A 13918-nucleotide genomic window follows, 5' to 3' on the forward strand; every position below is an offset into this window, starting at 1 on the left:
ACTTATATAGTGATTTTAATGTTCAAATGGAACATTTCTAGGGCCTTAAACTTAAACCTACTTAAGAAAAGAATTTTAGGGTAGGCACATTTAGAGCCTGTTTAGAAATAAATAGGTCCTTAGCCTGGATAAGGCACGTTTAAGGTAGCCCGATCAAAGCCCGACACTGACTGCCCGAATATAAACTGTTCCATGCCCCCCAAAGCTAGGCCCGTTTACTTAAACGGGCGTTCACGGTGCAAGATTTCCCAAGTGGTCAAGCCCGACTAGGCCCGACCGAGACTGGCCGGCCGGTTGACACCCCTACTCATCGCCTATCACTATACCTTTTATGCGGGTTGTCTGGAACTCACTAGATCTGTGCTATAATCCATGAACTTTTGTTGGTCGGGTGTCTTTGTCCTCCTCCAATCCATTATCAAATCCATTATCCCTCTTTTGCTCCTTTCTCTGGAAAGGGGTAGACTCCTCTAAATTTCTTCACCCTCTCAGTTGGGGCTTAGTTTGTCTTCCCAAATCTGAAGGAGGCTTAGGGTTGATAAGAATTAAGGAAGTCATCTCTGTGGAAATCCTCAAGCTCATCTGGAAAATTGATTCTAAGAAATTTGATTTGGGTTTCTTGGGTGTATTCTTATCTCCTTAAGAATGACTCTATTTGGACTGCCTCCCCTGCTACTGATGCCTCATGGGTGTATTCTTTTCTCCTGAGGAAAAAAACATAGTTTGGAGGTTGAAACCATGGTTTCCACCATGCCAGGAAAAAATCCATGATTTTCTCGAAATTTCGGTTGAAATGGTCGAAATATCAGTTTCAACCCCAAAATTAGAACCTTGGTTGCAAGAAAATCAATTTATGAACCAGAAAATTTAAAAATAATTTAGAAACCAAAAATTAAATTTGATTACATGTATTCGGAGATTGGCTTAATGGTTTGAGGTCTTGGTTTTGCTTGGGCCAAAAACCGATATTTCGCCAAATCTTGGGGAGACTTTGACTAAACCATGTAGTTTTGGACAGGACAACTCGAGAAAACTTGAGGATGGATTTCGGTGGCCATATGGCCATGTTACCCTCTGAAACTTGTCATCTAGCCTGTTTTAGGCCTTCTAAACACAATGGAAATATTATATTTTTAAAAATCAGACAAAAAATGGTACTTTGACTCGAACCCTAGGTTGGTAGTCTATAGCGTAGGTGAGCTCTACCTTAGGCTATCCACACAATATCTAGTACTTTTAGAACACATATAATTCAATCATAATTGTAAAACAACTTAAATAAGCACAAGGAATTATAAAACATAAAAAATAGTTTGTCATACACATGGTACTAAATCTCCTTGAAATTTCTTTTGAAATTCCGAAATTTCTTAGTTTCGTATGGCCCTAGATGAAACCAGGGTCGAAACCAAAATGTTACTAGTTTCGACAAAATTTCCCTAGTTTCGCATGGTTCGACCCACTTGGTCCAACCCATGCTTATATAATTGGCATGTTTCGATGGAAACATACATTGTTTCCCCATATTTTGACAAAATCTCTCAAGTTTAGTGGGTTTCGACAAAAAAGGGGGAGTTTTGCCACCAAAATATCAATTGTTGATCAAGTTTTTGCCATCTCAAGTTAGATCAACCTAGAGAGGATTTCTTGGAGTTTCTAGGTGATACGGCCAAATTGATTGCCCAGTAGGGTAAGGACGCGTCGCCCACCTGGACATGTGTCACCCACCTGATAGAGGCTGCAAGGACTCTACCACGTCAACCGCGTGAAGAGAATATTCCCCACGAAGGGGATAGGACGTATCCGAGTAGGACTCTAAAAGGAAAGGAGGTGGACCCAAGGAGGACTCCTCCAAGGAAAGGGGAAACCCTAAACCCTAAGAGCTATATAAGAGGGTCCGAGAGGAAGGAAGAAGGTAAGCATCAAAACCCACACCATTACTCCTGTAAAAAAACTGTGCGGCCGATCTCTAACTTGAGCGTCGGAGGACTAACCCCGGACAAAGCTCCGGGCCTCTGCCGTCTGTGCTTGTGCAGGATCAGCTAATATGGATTTTCGGTAGCAACACTAGGTAAACCCACTTTTTCCCCAAACCTCTTTTTTTGTTCAACGTAGTAGTAAACATAGTAGAATGCTATTGAAGCAACCATCTTTGCCACCTCCACATCCTCACAATTTTAGTGAGCTATTCCCTAGTTTGGGTTACGTGCAACATATTGATGATGGGGCTTATAAGTGGGTGATGATGCACCTTTAAAATAATTGGGCCCAAAACATATCATGTGATTTATATATGTTGCATTATGAGGAGTGGCTATGACATTTGCAGTGGTAAGCACCTTGTGGGTTGGAGCCGCCAAGAAACTCCTGGTTTTGAGTGGTGAGTGTTGTATGACTAATTCACTATTGAAATTAGATGTTTTGATTATTTTAATAGTTTATTTACATTTTTGATATCTAAGTTTTATGTATACCCAGTGTGTATAAAAAATTATTAAGGCTATTGAACAACATCATTCAACGTACACTAGCAAACTTGGGTTAACACCACAACTACCATTTTGGGTGTTCTTTTTGTGAAAATAGGTCATGGATTAGATTTAAAAGGTAAAACATAGGCTGTAGATATTAAAAAAATAAAAAAAAAATCTTGGGGGTCGAAACCAAGGTTTTCACATAACTTTGAAAAGTTCTTGATTTCCCTGAAAGTTCGCAGGTTTCAAGTCTTTCAACCCATACTTTGGTTCCGATCAAGGTTAAAACCCGATAGTTAGAACCTTGGTTATACATGGATGACTCACATCAAGACAAGACAGGTGAGAAATCTTGTTGAAACAGGGTTTAAAACATCATGTGACATAGTCTACTTTGACTGAGTTGAGTCGAAACTGAGAATTAAATCAAAATCTTTGTTTTGATTTCGAGCGAGATATTGTCATTTTCCAATATGACCTTTGGTCTCTACTTGTTAAAGCTAAAATACGAGATTTTAGCAAGATCTGGCGGAGATTTCAGCAAGACCTCAAACCACGCCTATAATATCTAACATATGAAAAATTGAAGCCTAACCACTACATGGTTACACTATTTTTTTGCAAAAATTAATTTAAGGGAAATGGGTATATCTCAAACTGTGAATCTTTAAGTTATCTTGCTTTAATGAACCAAATCTTCATTGTAGATTTGTTGTTGAAGCCTCCAACACATTGTTCCGCACTTCAACTAAGATTTGCAAGTGGAATGGCCTAAAAACTCAAAAGCAAGGGGTTGGTATCGAATTCGCATGTTTCGGTTGAAATGGGTCAAAAGACTCAAAACAACAACCTATTTTGGCCGAGATTTGGTATTTTAAATAAAATGAATGTATTGTTTCAGTTGTATGAAGCCAAAATTCGACACGGTATGAAATTTCAACTTGAACTTCCAAGTTACGGTTGAAACATTGCATGCCTATAGATTTGCAAGCAGTTTCGTTTCGGAACGGAAATATTTTGTGAGATTTCTGTCTTCTCGACTGAAATCCCGATCCATGTTTATGGGTGATTTACTGACAAGATGTCAGTTTTTGGCTGGATTTCTGTTTAGGGAAATTTTCTTTTATTGGTATTTGATTTAGATTCTATATAAGTTCTTGCTGACATTTATTTAGGATGGGACCCGAGGGGTTAAGCATGTATTGGAGTTGCTAGATATGTATGTAGAATCATATTATATATTTTTGTTTAGTTTGGAATTAAATAGGTAGGCTTAGGGTTGTTTTCCTATCTTAGTAGGACTGTAGGAGAAGGTTCTAACTTCTAATAAGATCAGCAAAAATGGATTCTTTGTTGGAAAATTCTCTAATAGGGTTGCCTAATGGAAGTGGAATTATGTTTCTGTAGGGGGAGGGGGTTGAATTACTCATAAAATCCACTTTCTTGAATCTCCAACTCTACTATATCTATATGTGAAACAAAAAGACAATGACCTTGAACTGGAATAATAGAAAAAACAAACTTAGAGTTCTTGTCCCAAAAATGTTGGTTTTCATTTATGTATAGGCTTGTATACTGGCCTGAAAAGAGTACTTTTAAAATTATCTGGTTCTTTATTGGCTTCTTGAGGCATAGAAATATGTCTTTATATGATACTGTTTTTTCTTTTTTTAATTTTTTTAATATTTATTTATTTAATTTTTTTTAGGGTAACCTATTCTTCAGGTGGCACCTGTTTTGGTTGGTCCCCTTGTGTGCAGTATCTGCAATGGTGTTCCTTTTCCCTTTACTTGTTTGACACCATGTTACTGTAAAATTGGAAGCATATGACACTTGTGCTCTGAATAAGGTCTGAAGGCTAAGAGAAGAAATAAAAAGCTGAAAAAGGGACACCGAAGGCCCAAAAAATGAAACAACCATCAACCTATACGGCTATACATAAAATTTGACTAATCATATGAATATTTGATAGTTTAACCCTAATACATTGCTATTGGTTTTTAACAAAGGATATGAGTCAGTTTAGAAACATAACATTAGTTGTCTGCAAGCACCTGCTTGCTTGTTATGCTTTTATATTAGTTATAACGCTGTCTTTCCCTTGGTCTTTTCTCATTCTACTAAGGATTAATGCTTTCCTTTTTCCTTCCCCACCCCCTATCTTTAAAGGATGTTTGGCTAGCGCCTTGCAATTATAAGGGTCTTTAACGGTGCACTATATAACTTCTTCCTTAATAGGTCATTTAGATAATTTTGTCCATCACTATCTTATGATAATGATTAGAAGTTCTTCCACTTTATATTTTTCCTTACACAGGGAGGAAAACGAAGTGATGGGCGGAGCCCTTCTGGAATACGAGTGATAAACTCCAGGTGTGGATTGCTTCCAAGAGTACATGGGAGTTCACTGTTCACTCGTGGCGAAACACAGGTTTGTGGAATATAATTTTGATGTAAACCATGATAATCTTTTGATGGGAGCCAGTATAACTCTCTTCTCTCTGTCCTTTGTTTTTTTTAACAGTTTGTTCTTTCAAGTTTTGAAACTGGAAAATGCCTCATGAATCATGATAGTGGCTTATGCCTTTCACTTCATTGACCAGATTAATGAAAATATATTGTTAAAGTGTCTTGGTACAATGTAAATGTGTCTAGATATGATTTATGTGTCTAAATCCCAGGTGCACATGTTACACATGTTGGATTGTTGTGAGTTGTGACTCATCCTTGCCTAACATCCTATTATTGTAATCCCTTCCTCCATCTATAAATAAAGGTGGTCTTTGTCATTCTATATGATAAATCATTCTCTAATATATCAACTTGGTATCAGAACCCAAAAACCCTAAAAGAGTTTTCAAGGTCACCACCACATGTTCTCAAGGCTCCGGCCTCGCCTGGTTAAAGCATGGTTGACTCAAAATGCTCCATTGTATGTCACACCACGCAAAGACCAATTGACCACACTCACCATTAACCACAAGATGACCCGCTACCTTGCAATCGTGCCTAAGCGGCTCCGGTCGCTGTTCACTGCTGCCCCTAGCGACCCCCTGTTCTCATCAATCGTGACATCATGCCCCGCTCTCGGTGGTCCTTGCCACTCTCTTTGCTAGACCCTTGCCCCTTTCTGCGGGCCCCTACCCCTGATAAGACTCAGCTCAATAATGTTCGAACCATCACTTTCTCTTAATTTCAAGAATATGATTACGATTCTGATGACAATATAGATTTATGGGAAATACTATTATTGCCATCCCTAACTGCAACCATTTAATCCTTGATTTCTCCTTCAAAAATTTTCGTCAACTTGCAAGGCAGTCCACTAACTTACATTTCACATCCCTTTCCAATTGGGCGACAGATGTGTCATTTGGAAAAGAAGATAAGCTCATTTGGATGTGCTGCAACTCCAATGCAGCTTCTTTAACCACTTGAAACACATAACCAAACTTGGGTTCTGATACCAAGTTGCTATATTATTCTACAATTTACAATACAATGTAGCCATAGATTCTGTTGATGCCCATGAATTGCTCGATGTTTTCATCTCTATATCAATAATCTGGTTAAGAGATTTAGAATTCTAAAATTAAGAATACACTAGGGCTGAATATACATCCAAACAATGTTCTCATTCTTGGTTAAGAATGAATTCTACATTTTGAGAATGAGAATGAACATTCTCAGAATGGGAATGCATACCAAAACACAGCCTAAAGTCTAAGGACCTAGTTGAAAGGGCAACAATGCCCTAGGATTCAGAGGAGATCTGATGGATAGATCTCCTGTACTGTCAGATATTGATGCTGCCAGAAAATCTTTAAGAACAGAGTACCGCCAGCACTTAAGGGATGTAATGTGGTAATGGATTAAACCCTCTAATCAGTCTCCAGAAGGGATCGAAGGTGCATACCTGAGGGACCGCCATGATAGAAAAGCAATTAACTTGATAGAGTTTGATTCTTGCTGACAAATAAGTCCATAAAAACTCTTTTGCAGAAAATTTTCTTCATGTAGACAGCATAACTGAAGAACACACTAATTTTCTCACTGATATAAACTAGGACTTCATAGTAGAAAATTGCAGCAAAAGGTGGCTGCACACCACAAGAGAAAACTAAATAGAGTCTCTCAGAATAGTGTTGAAGAGATTGCAACTTTGCAAGCACTGATTAAGTGTGCACTGATACGTTGGTACCATTAAACGATACGGGCAACAAATAACTGGAACTAAAATAGAAGAAGAGAGAAGAGACTGCCACAAGTAAGAGCAACAGTCCATATCCTGCGGCAGTCCTCTCCCCATTGTAGTTCCTATGAAAAATTATTTTTTTTTGTAGCTAAAACTGATCCACATAGTTGAGATGAAGGAACTTAGTCGACATTGGAGTAGAATATGCAACTTCATTGTATTATGTGCATATATATGGTCTTTCATGTTCCATAGTTACTGCCAACTTTTTCTTCTTTCCCCATGTTTTGCAGGCACTTGCAGTGGTTACTCTTGGTGACAGACAAATGGCACAAAGATTAGACAACCTTGTTGATGTTGATGAGTCAAAAAGGTTCTATCTTCAGGTATTTTCCATTTCTTGCAATTTGCATTAATTTGAAAATATGTTGACTTATTTTTGCAACAAAGAATATGTAAGGATTACACTGTTATTTATTCCTTACATGCATTGCATGATTATTTCCAGTCTTGCTGTCTTTACTTTTCTGTTTGATGCTCTTCAAATTTAATTGATGTTGTATTTTTATGATTTTCATTACTAGCTGTTCCTTTTTTTGATGATTACTTTGTCCTCATTGGCATTGGGTGACATGAAATGTGGTTGAATTGAAAAGAATAAAGAAAGAAAAACAGTTCTATAAATGTACTCCATTTATAATATGAATAAAGAAAGAAAAACAGTTCTGTAAATGGTACTTCATTTATAATATCATTAGATCCTATCTTTATGACCTTAAACCCCTCAGGTTGAGTTAAGAAATGCTCTAGAATAGTGCAAATAATTACAGATCTGACAGAAAAGATGTCTGATTGTGTCTTTACCCATGTCGACTGCTTGCTTGCACAGAAAACAATTCTACTTAGCTTAAGACATTAAAATTCTGTAGAAATTTAGTATGACACCCTTGAAGATGTGTCCTCGATATATTTTTTCTTTCTGGTTTGGATAGTTATATGAAATTTGTTGATAGGGGAAATTTAGTATAACACCCTAGAGGTTTGTGGGGTTAATTTGTTAACCCATCTGTTTAACATGATTATGAACACAAGGAAGATGCCAGATGAATGGAGGAGAAGCATTGTAGTGCCGGTCTACAAAAATAAAGGTGACATCCAAAGCTGTAATAACTATAGAAGCATAAAGCTTATGAGCCATACTATGAAACTTTGGGAAAATGTTATTGAACCCCACTTGAGAAAAGACTCGTATCTTGGACAACCTATTTGGTTTATGTCAGGTAGGTCCACAACAGGAGCTATCTACTTATTGAGGAGACTCGTGGAAATGTATAGAGATATCAAAAAGGATCTCAATATGGCCTTTATTGACCTTGAAAAAGCCTATGACAGAGTCCCTAGAGACTTACTCCAATATGTCCGAGTGAAGAGAGGCGTGTTGAGTAAATATGTGGAGATAATCAAGATATGTATGAGGGTGTGATGACTAGTGTGAGATCTGTGAAAGGTCTGGGCAAGGAATTCCCAATTATGATTGGGTTACATCAAGGGTCAACCTTAAGCCCTTATCTATTTGCACTTATTATGGATGAACTAACTAAAAATATTCAAGACGAGGTCCATGGTGTATGCTCTTCGCTGATGATATTGTCTTGGTGGATGAGACAAAATTAGAGATTAACACTACGTTAGAACTATGGAGATCAACCTTGAAAACAAGAGGCTTCAAGATTAGTAGAATGAAGACGGAGTATATGATGTGTAATTTTAGCAACACTACGATGGATAATGACATGATGAGAATTGAGGAAAGAGAAATACAACAAAGTGTCTCATTTAGGTATCAAGGATCAATTATAAATAAAGATGGGGACATAGAGGATAATGTCACATAGAGAATTAAAGTGGGATGGACGAAGTGGAGAGGTGCAACTGGAGTACTGTGTGACTGACATATCTCTTTAAAGTTCAAAGGAAAGTTTTATAGGACTATTGTACGAACAACTATGATGTATGGAGCATAATGTTTTTTTTTTTGGGTGAATAATTTAATTCATTACCAAAGGAGAAAGAATAAACAAGCCCCTAAGGAGGGGAGGGAGAAGAAAGAAGACAAAAAAGGATCTCAGTGAGAATCCGGGAACCTAGACACAGCTAGAAAGCTCCCAGGAAGATACAATATGATCATTTCTAAGGGAGGGGTAATAGGAGGGGGAAACTTTTGAGACCTTAGCTTTAACATAAAAAAAGATGGAGTTCCAAATCTTTCCAAGAGGCTGAGAGTTGGAGGTCCATTTTCTATAATTTCTCTCCATCCATATCTGGTTGATGGTTGCACAGAAGGTGAACTTGCCCGCAAAGTCACAGATGGTCTTTCCATGGAATGTCATATCCATCCAGATCCATTCCTTATGGAAAAGGGAGAATTCTTCTCGAAGAAGGCCAGCATTTGGAGAGGACTAGGCTCCAAATGGAATAGGAGACAGGGCAAACAAAGAATAGATGCTCAATGTCTTACTCTGATCCACAAAAATAGCAAAGCGAGGAGACTGGGATGCTTCGATGAATGAGGAAGGCCTGAGTGGGGCAGGCAATTTGTGAAGACTCTCCAGGCCGTGAAGCTTTGCCTAGGGATGTGATGCTTGAACCAGATTAACTTGTGCTAAGGGGTGGAGGAGCTTCGAGTTCGGACGCAGTCCCAAGCAGCCTTTGCATTGAAAATCCCAGATGGGGAATGGGTCCAAAGAAGAGTGTCACACCTTGAGAAGCCAAAAGAGGGGAGCCCAGGAAAAGTATTCCAAATTTCTTCCTTCTGCGGAGTGGAGCTAGTAGGGGGGACCAAGATCCAAGAGATATTATGTCAGCAACCTTAATAAGTCTTGGAAGACCAACACTATATATGCTCCGAGCACTGAGAAAATGAGATAGGATTCTGATGTAGTCCAGGCCTATATCTGATAACTAGTCCTGTAACTGAAAATCACCAAAACTCCAAGAACAGCTCTAAACTAATCCAAATAACTTCGTTTCAATTCTACACTGCGATAGAATGAAGAAACAAAGGAGATTGATCAAAGAAAGAAAGGTGAATACTTCATTCAATGATCAAAAGATGAGAAAACATACACAAAACCTGCAAAAATCTGCTAAGAAAGGCTAGCCCACTTCTATTCTTCCTAATGATGATTTCCCCCCTTTTTGATACCTTTTTACATTATATATCCCAACCCCAATAGGTAGGGCGACCTAAATGTCCATAATACCCCTCACATAAAGTCCAACAACATCTAAAAAAAATTAAAATTACAAGAACACCCCTATTTTAGCGCTGGACTGGGCCAGAAATCGTGGCCCAGGTTTGGGTCACCAAATCAGCTCCGATTTGGCCCATATTTGGACTGGACCTTCCCTGCCCTTTGCCTCACTGATCTCCGTAGTTGTTTCGGGTGTTCTAGCCCTTCCATGGCTTCTACCTCGTACTCCAAAATAGGGTCAAAATCCATCTCTGGCTCCTCTGGCCTAGAGCCAGTGATGTTCTCTGGGCTTAGCTCTGCGTTAGATCCCCATAAGGTGCCAAGGGTCAAGCCATAGACAAGTGGAGGAGCCATCTCCAATCCGAGAGGAAATGACTCTAGAGGCCAAGATTCTGAGAGAGATCATTTTACGTATACCCATGAAGCATTTGAAAGAGGGTAAACAATCCAAAAGGTGTCATCCTTGGGTTGATGCGAAGACCAGTTTTTTCAAGGAAGGAGACCTTTGCTGCATCCGAAATCTTAGAGAGGAAGATGAGGGATTTCCTTAGGTTAATGCGAAGACCAGACATCGATGCAAAGAGGTGTAGGAAGAGCATAATAGAATCAATAGATGAGCCATCAGCTTTGGAAAATATCAAGTCATCTGCAAAAAGATTTTGATTCGAGGCAGCTTGCAAACTTTTGGAAAGAACTTCTATAGCAAGGAAAATAAATAAGGTGAAAGAGGGGCACCCCTGTCTAATTCCTGCTGATGGAGAGAAAAATCCAGCCGAGCTACCATTGATCAAAACTGAAAATTTTGGGGAGGCGATGCAATGAAAAATCCAGTTTGTGAATGTGGGTGGGGGGAATCCCATCTTGCTGAGAACAGAAATGATGAAGTCCCATCTCAGAGAGTCAAAGAAGTGTTATATTGCAAAACTCTGTGTAGCAAAGTTGAGGATGTTAAGATGGATGTGTGGAAAATCTATGAAGGATAAAATAAGGAATGGATGTATTAGAGCTGATCTAGGAGTCGCCCCAATTAATAAAAAGCTCCAAGGAAGTCGTTTGAAATGGTATAGTCATGTTCAATGAAGGCCTAGGACGCAGACGCCCTAGTAAGGAGTAGTGATATGATGCCGATTGATGGAGCGAAAAGAACTAGGTGCAGATCTAAAATGACCATAAGAGAAGTTGAGAGAAATGACATGCATAGTTTGGGTCTTATATCAAGTATGACTTCCGATAGAGCCTATTGGAGAGTAAGGATCCATGTTGCCGATCCCATTTAGCGGATACTCTCCTAACTTTCTGGATTGTGCCTCTTTCCTCTTACTTTCCTCTTTCATTTGTCCTTTTCGTCAATTTTCATTTTCACTTCTCCTCTCATTCCCCTCCTTAGTTATGCGTCTCTTCATTCCCACTTTCTCTGTTTAGACCACAATTTTATTTCCTACTTTGTTTTATGGGATCCATGTAGCCGACCCAATTAAGTTGGGATAAGGCTTAGTTTGTTTTTGTTGTTGTTGTTGTTAGGGGAAACATGATACCGATATTAGCATACAAAACATCTTTACCACCTCCTAACAATTAAGGTTGGGAATCCTTGATAGGAACTACAAAATGGGATATGAGCCCAAGTAGAGACACTCCCTTAAAAGCTCCTAGCCAATTCATTAGCTAAAGAATTGGCAGATTGTGTATTCTATGGCAAAAGAAAAGTTGCTATTCACACATGTTGCTTTCCATCTCTGGACGAGGTGCATATTTCCAAAGGCTTCCTACTCCTGCATGAAGCCACCTGGTCATCAATTTGGGATCACTTTAATAACTAGATTTACCCACTTATGTTGGAGAGCAATCTTCGAAACATGTACGGTCCATTGTGATTGAGCCATAAATCATAATAATGATAGCCCAGAAAAAGCAGGTAGCATTGTCCCCTCAGGTCCCTAAACACATCTCCCGCAACAGATTGGTTCAGATTGCCAATGAATTTGTCTTTAATATGTTCACTAGATCTTTTGATTTCGATTTTGAAATATCCCGACACCTACTTACCGAGGCAGCTAGAATTAATTGTATGGATTAAACGCCATTACGTATTTCCCATCTTGCTGTTAATATTTTAGAGCAGGGGAGGGGCAATGGAAATCTTATCTTTTGAATCAGTCATCAAGGTTATATTCCATGGTTTGAAAAATATTTGATTATGTTAGAACAAACACTAAAGAAAAACGAAGAAAAACAAAACAGATTCACGCAAGACACAGAGATTTGATGAGGTTCACACACTGATATGGTGTACGTCCTCAGGCGAAGAAGAAGAAGATGATTCACTATGTTGGAAGCATGGTTGTCACAGTGCCAAGGCGAACCAAGGCACTGGAGGGCTGCCTAAGCACTTAGGTGACCTGCCTTAAGGCGAACAAGGCGATCAAGTGTTATTTTTTATTTTCACCCTATTCTAACATTATTTAGTATGCTACATATACCTTGTATCATAAAAAATCAACATTAAGCCACAAGTCATAAAAAATCAACATTAAGTCACGTCAAATCATCAAAGATCAACATTAAGTCATAAAAAATTAATATTTAGATAAATGCTCTTGTTCTATAATAAGTTTTATTGGTTAAATGTTTTTATTTTTACATGAGACTTTTTGTATTTTTTATTTTTTTTTTATGAATAAAATAATTCATAACCAAACGAGAAGAATATACAAGGGAAAAGGGGGGGAGGGGAGGCCTAAGCCAACAAAGAAAAGAAAACCAGCCCAAAGGCCAGTAGGAACTAAGACAAGCCACAACTATCTAATGAACATGATACAAAATAGGGGGGAGAAGCATCCAAAAGATGGCAAGAAGCCATCAAGGGGGTGGATGAGGTCAACCTGAAGGTTCCAAGAGGTTATAATGTGGGAATTCTGGGGGGAGATGGTGACCGGGCGGGGATGAACGGGGCTTTAGAGGAAACATCAAAGTAGATAGCTTTCCAAATCTTATCCGGAGATCTAGATTTTGGGGTCCATCTACGGATGTTTCTCTCCATCCAAAGATGATTAGTAGTGGCACAAAAATCCAATTTCCCAATGATGTTACAAGTGGAAGGACCAGAGAAGGTCATATCAATCCAGATCCATTCTCTATCAAGAGGGAGAATGGATCTCGTAGCCGGCCAACATTTGGAAAGAACAGATTTCTAGATGAGGGAGAAGGGGTAGGAGACGAAGAGATGGGGGATATCCTTAACTCCACTGGGGTAGAGACAACAGGAGGGGTTGGTTGGGATGTTGCAATGAATGAGAAAGGGTTGGCTAGGGAGATAGTTTGATAAACAACGCCAAAGAGTGAAGCTATGGCGGGGGATGTGGCCTTTAAACCAGACCATCTTATGCCAAGGAACGACCGGAGACCGGATGCAGATGAAAGACCAAGTAGAGGCAGAGGAGAAGGAGCCATTGGAGGAGGGGAGCCAAATACACACATCTTCTCTTCCTCTATGGCCGGGGGGGAGAGAGGAGGGAGGGAGTTCCAGAGGTCCAGAAGATGGGTGGAGGAGACTGGGGGGACCAGCCGGCGGGGGAGAGAATAAAGGAAACAAGAGCATTGGAAAGGAGGCCAGAAGAGTAGATGACTCTAGGAGAGACGAGGCGGGATAAGATGCCCGAAGGATGCCAGGGGTCGTTCCAGAGGGAAATTGATTGCCCATTTCCGATGGCGTATGAGAAGGTCGGGAGGGCAATGGGCCTATGGGCAAGAATCTTTCTCAAGATCCAAGAGGCATTTGAAGTGAGAGGCAGTCTAGATGGAATTGTGCTTGAGAGGACCAGAGAGGATCCAATCAACCCAGATGCCTTTCTGTTTGGAGACAATTTTTCAGATGAGCTTGAGGACTCCAACAGAGTTTGCATCTTTGATTCTCCTGATCCCAAGCCCTCCTTCAGAGTTAGGGGGACAAACCTTCTCCTAACTGAGACGCTTAAGGAATTTGGATGAATTAGAAC

At 39.4% G+C, this 13918-nt stretch overlaps 1 protein-coding gene across 1 annotated transcript in view; it reads left to right on the forward strand.

Annotated features, from left to right (window-relative positions):
• LOC122093014 (polyribonucleotide nucleotidyltransferase 1, chloroplastic) overlaps nt 1–13918 on the forward strand; it is an 80786-nt gene that overhangs the window by 59336 nt on the left and 7532 nt on the right. Inside the window, exons 12-13 of the mRNA XM_042663287.1 lie at nt 4792–4905; nt 6963–7055. Coding sequence (XP_042519221.1) covers nt 4792–4905; nt 6963–7055 — 207 coding nt within the window. The remainder of the gene's footprint in view (nt 1–4791; nt 4906–6962; nt 7056–13918) is intronic.

Source organism: Macadamia integrifolia, chromosome 11 (assembly GCF_013358625.1).
Source record: "Macadamia integrifolia cultivar HAES 741 chromosome 11, SCU_Mint_v3, whole genome shotgun sequence".
Taxonomy (NCBI): Eukaryota; Viridiplantae; Streptophyta; class Magnoliopsida; order Proteales; family Proteaceae; genus Macadamia; species Macadamia integrifolia.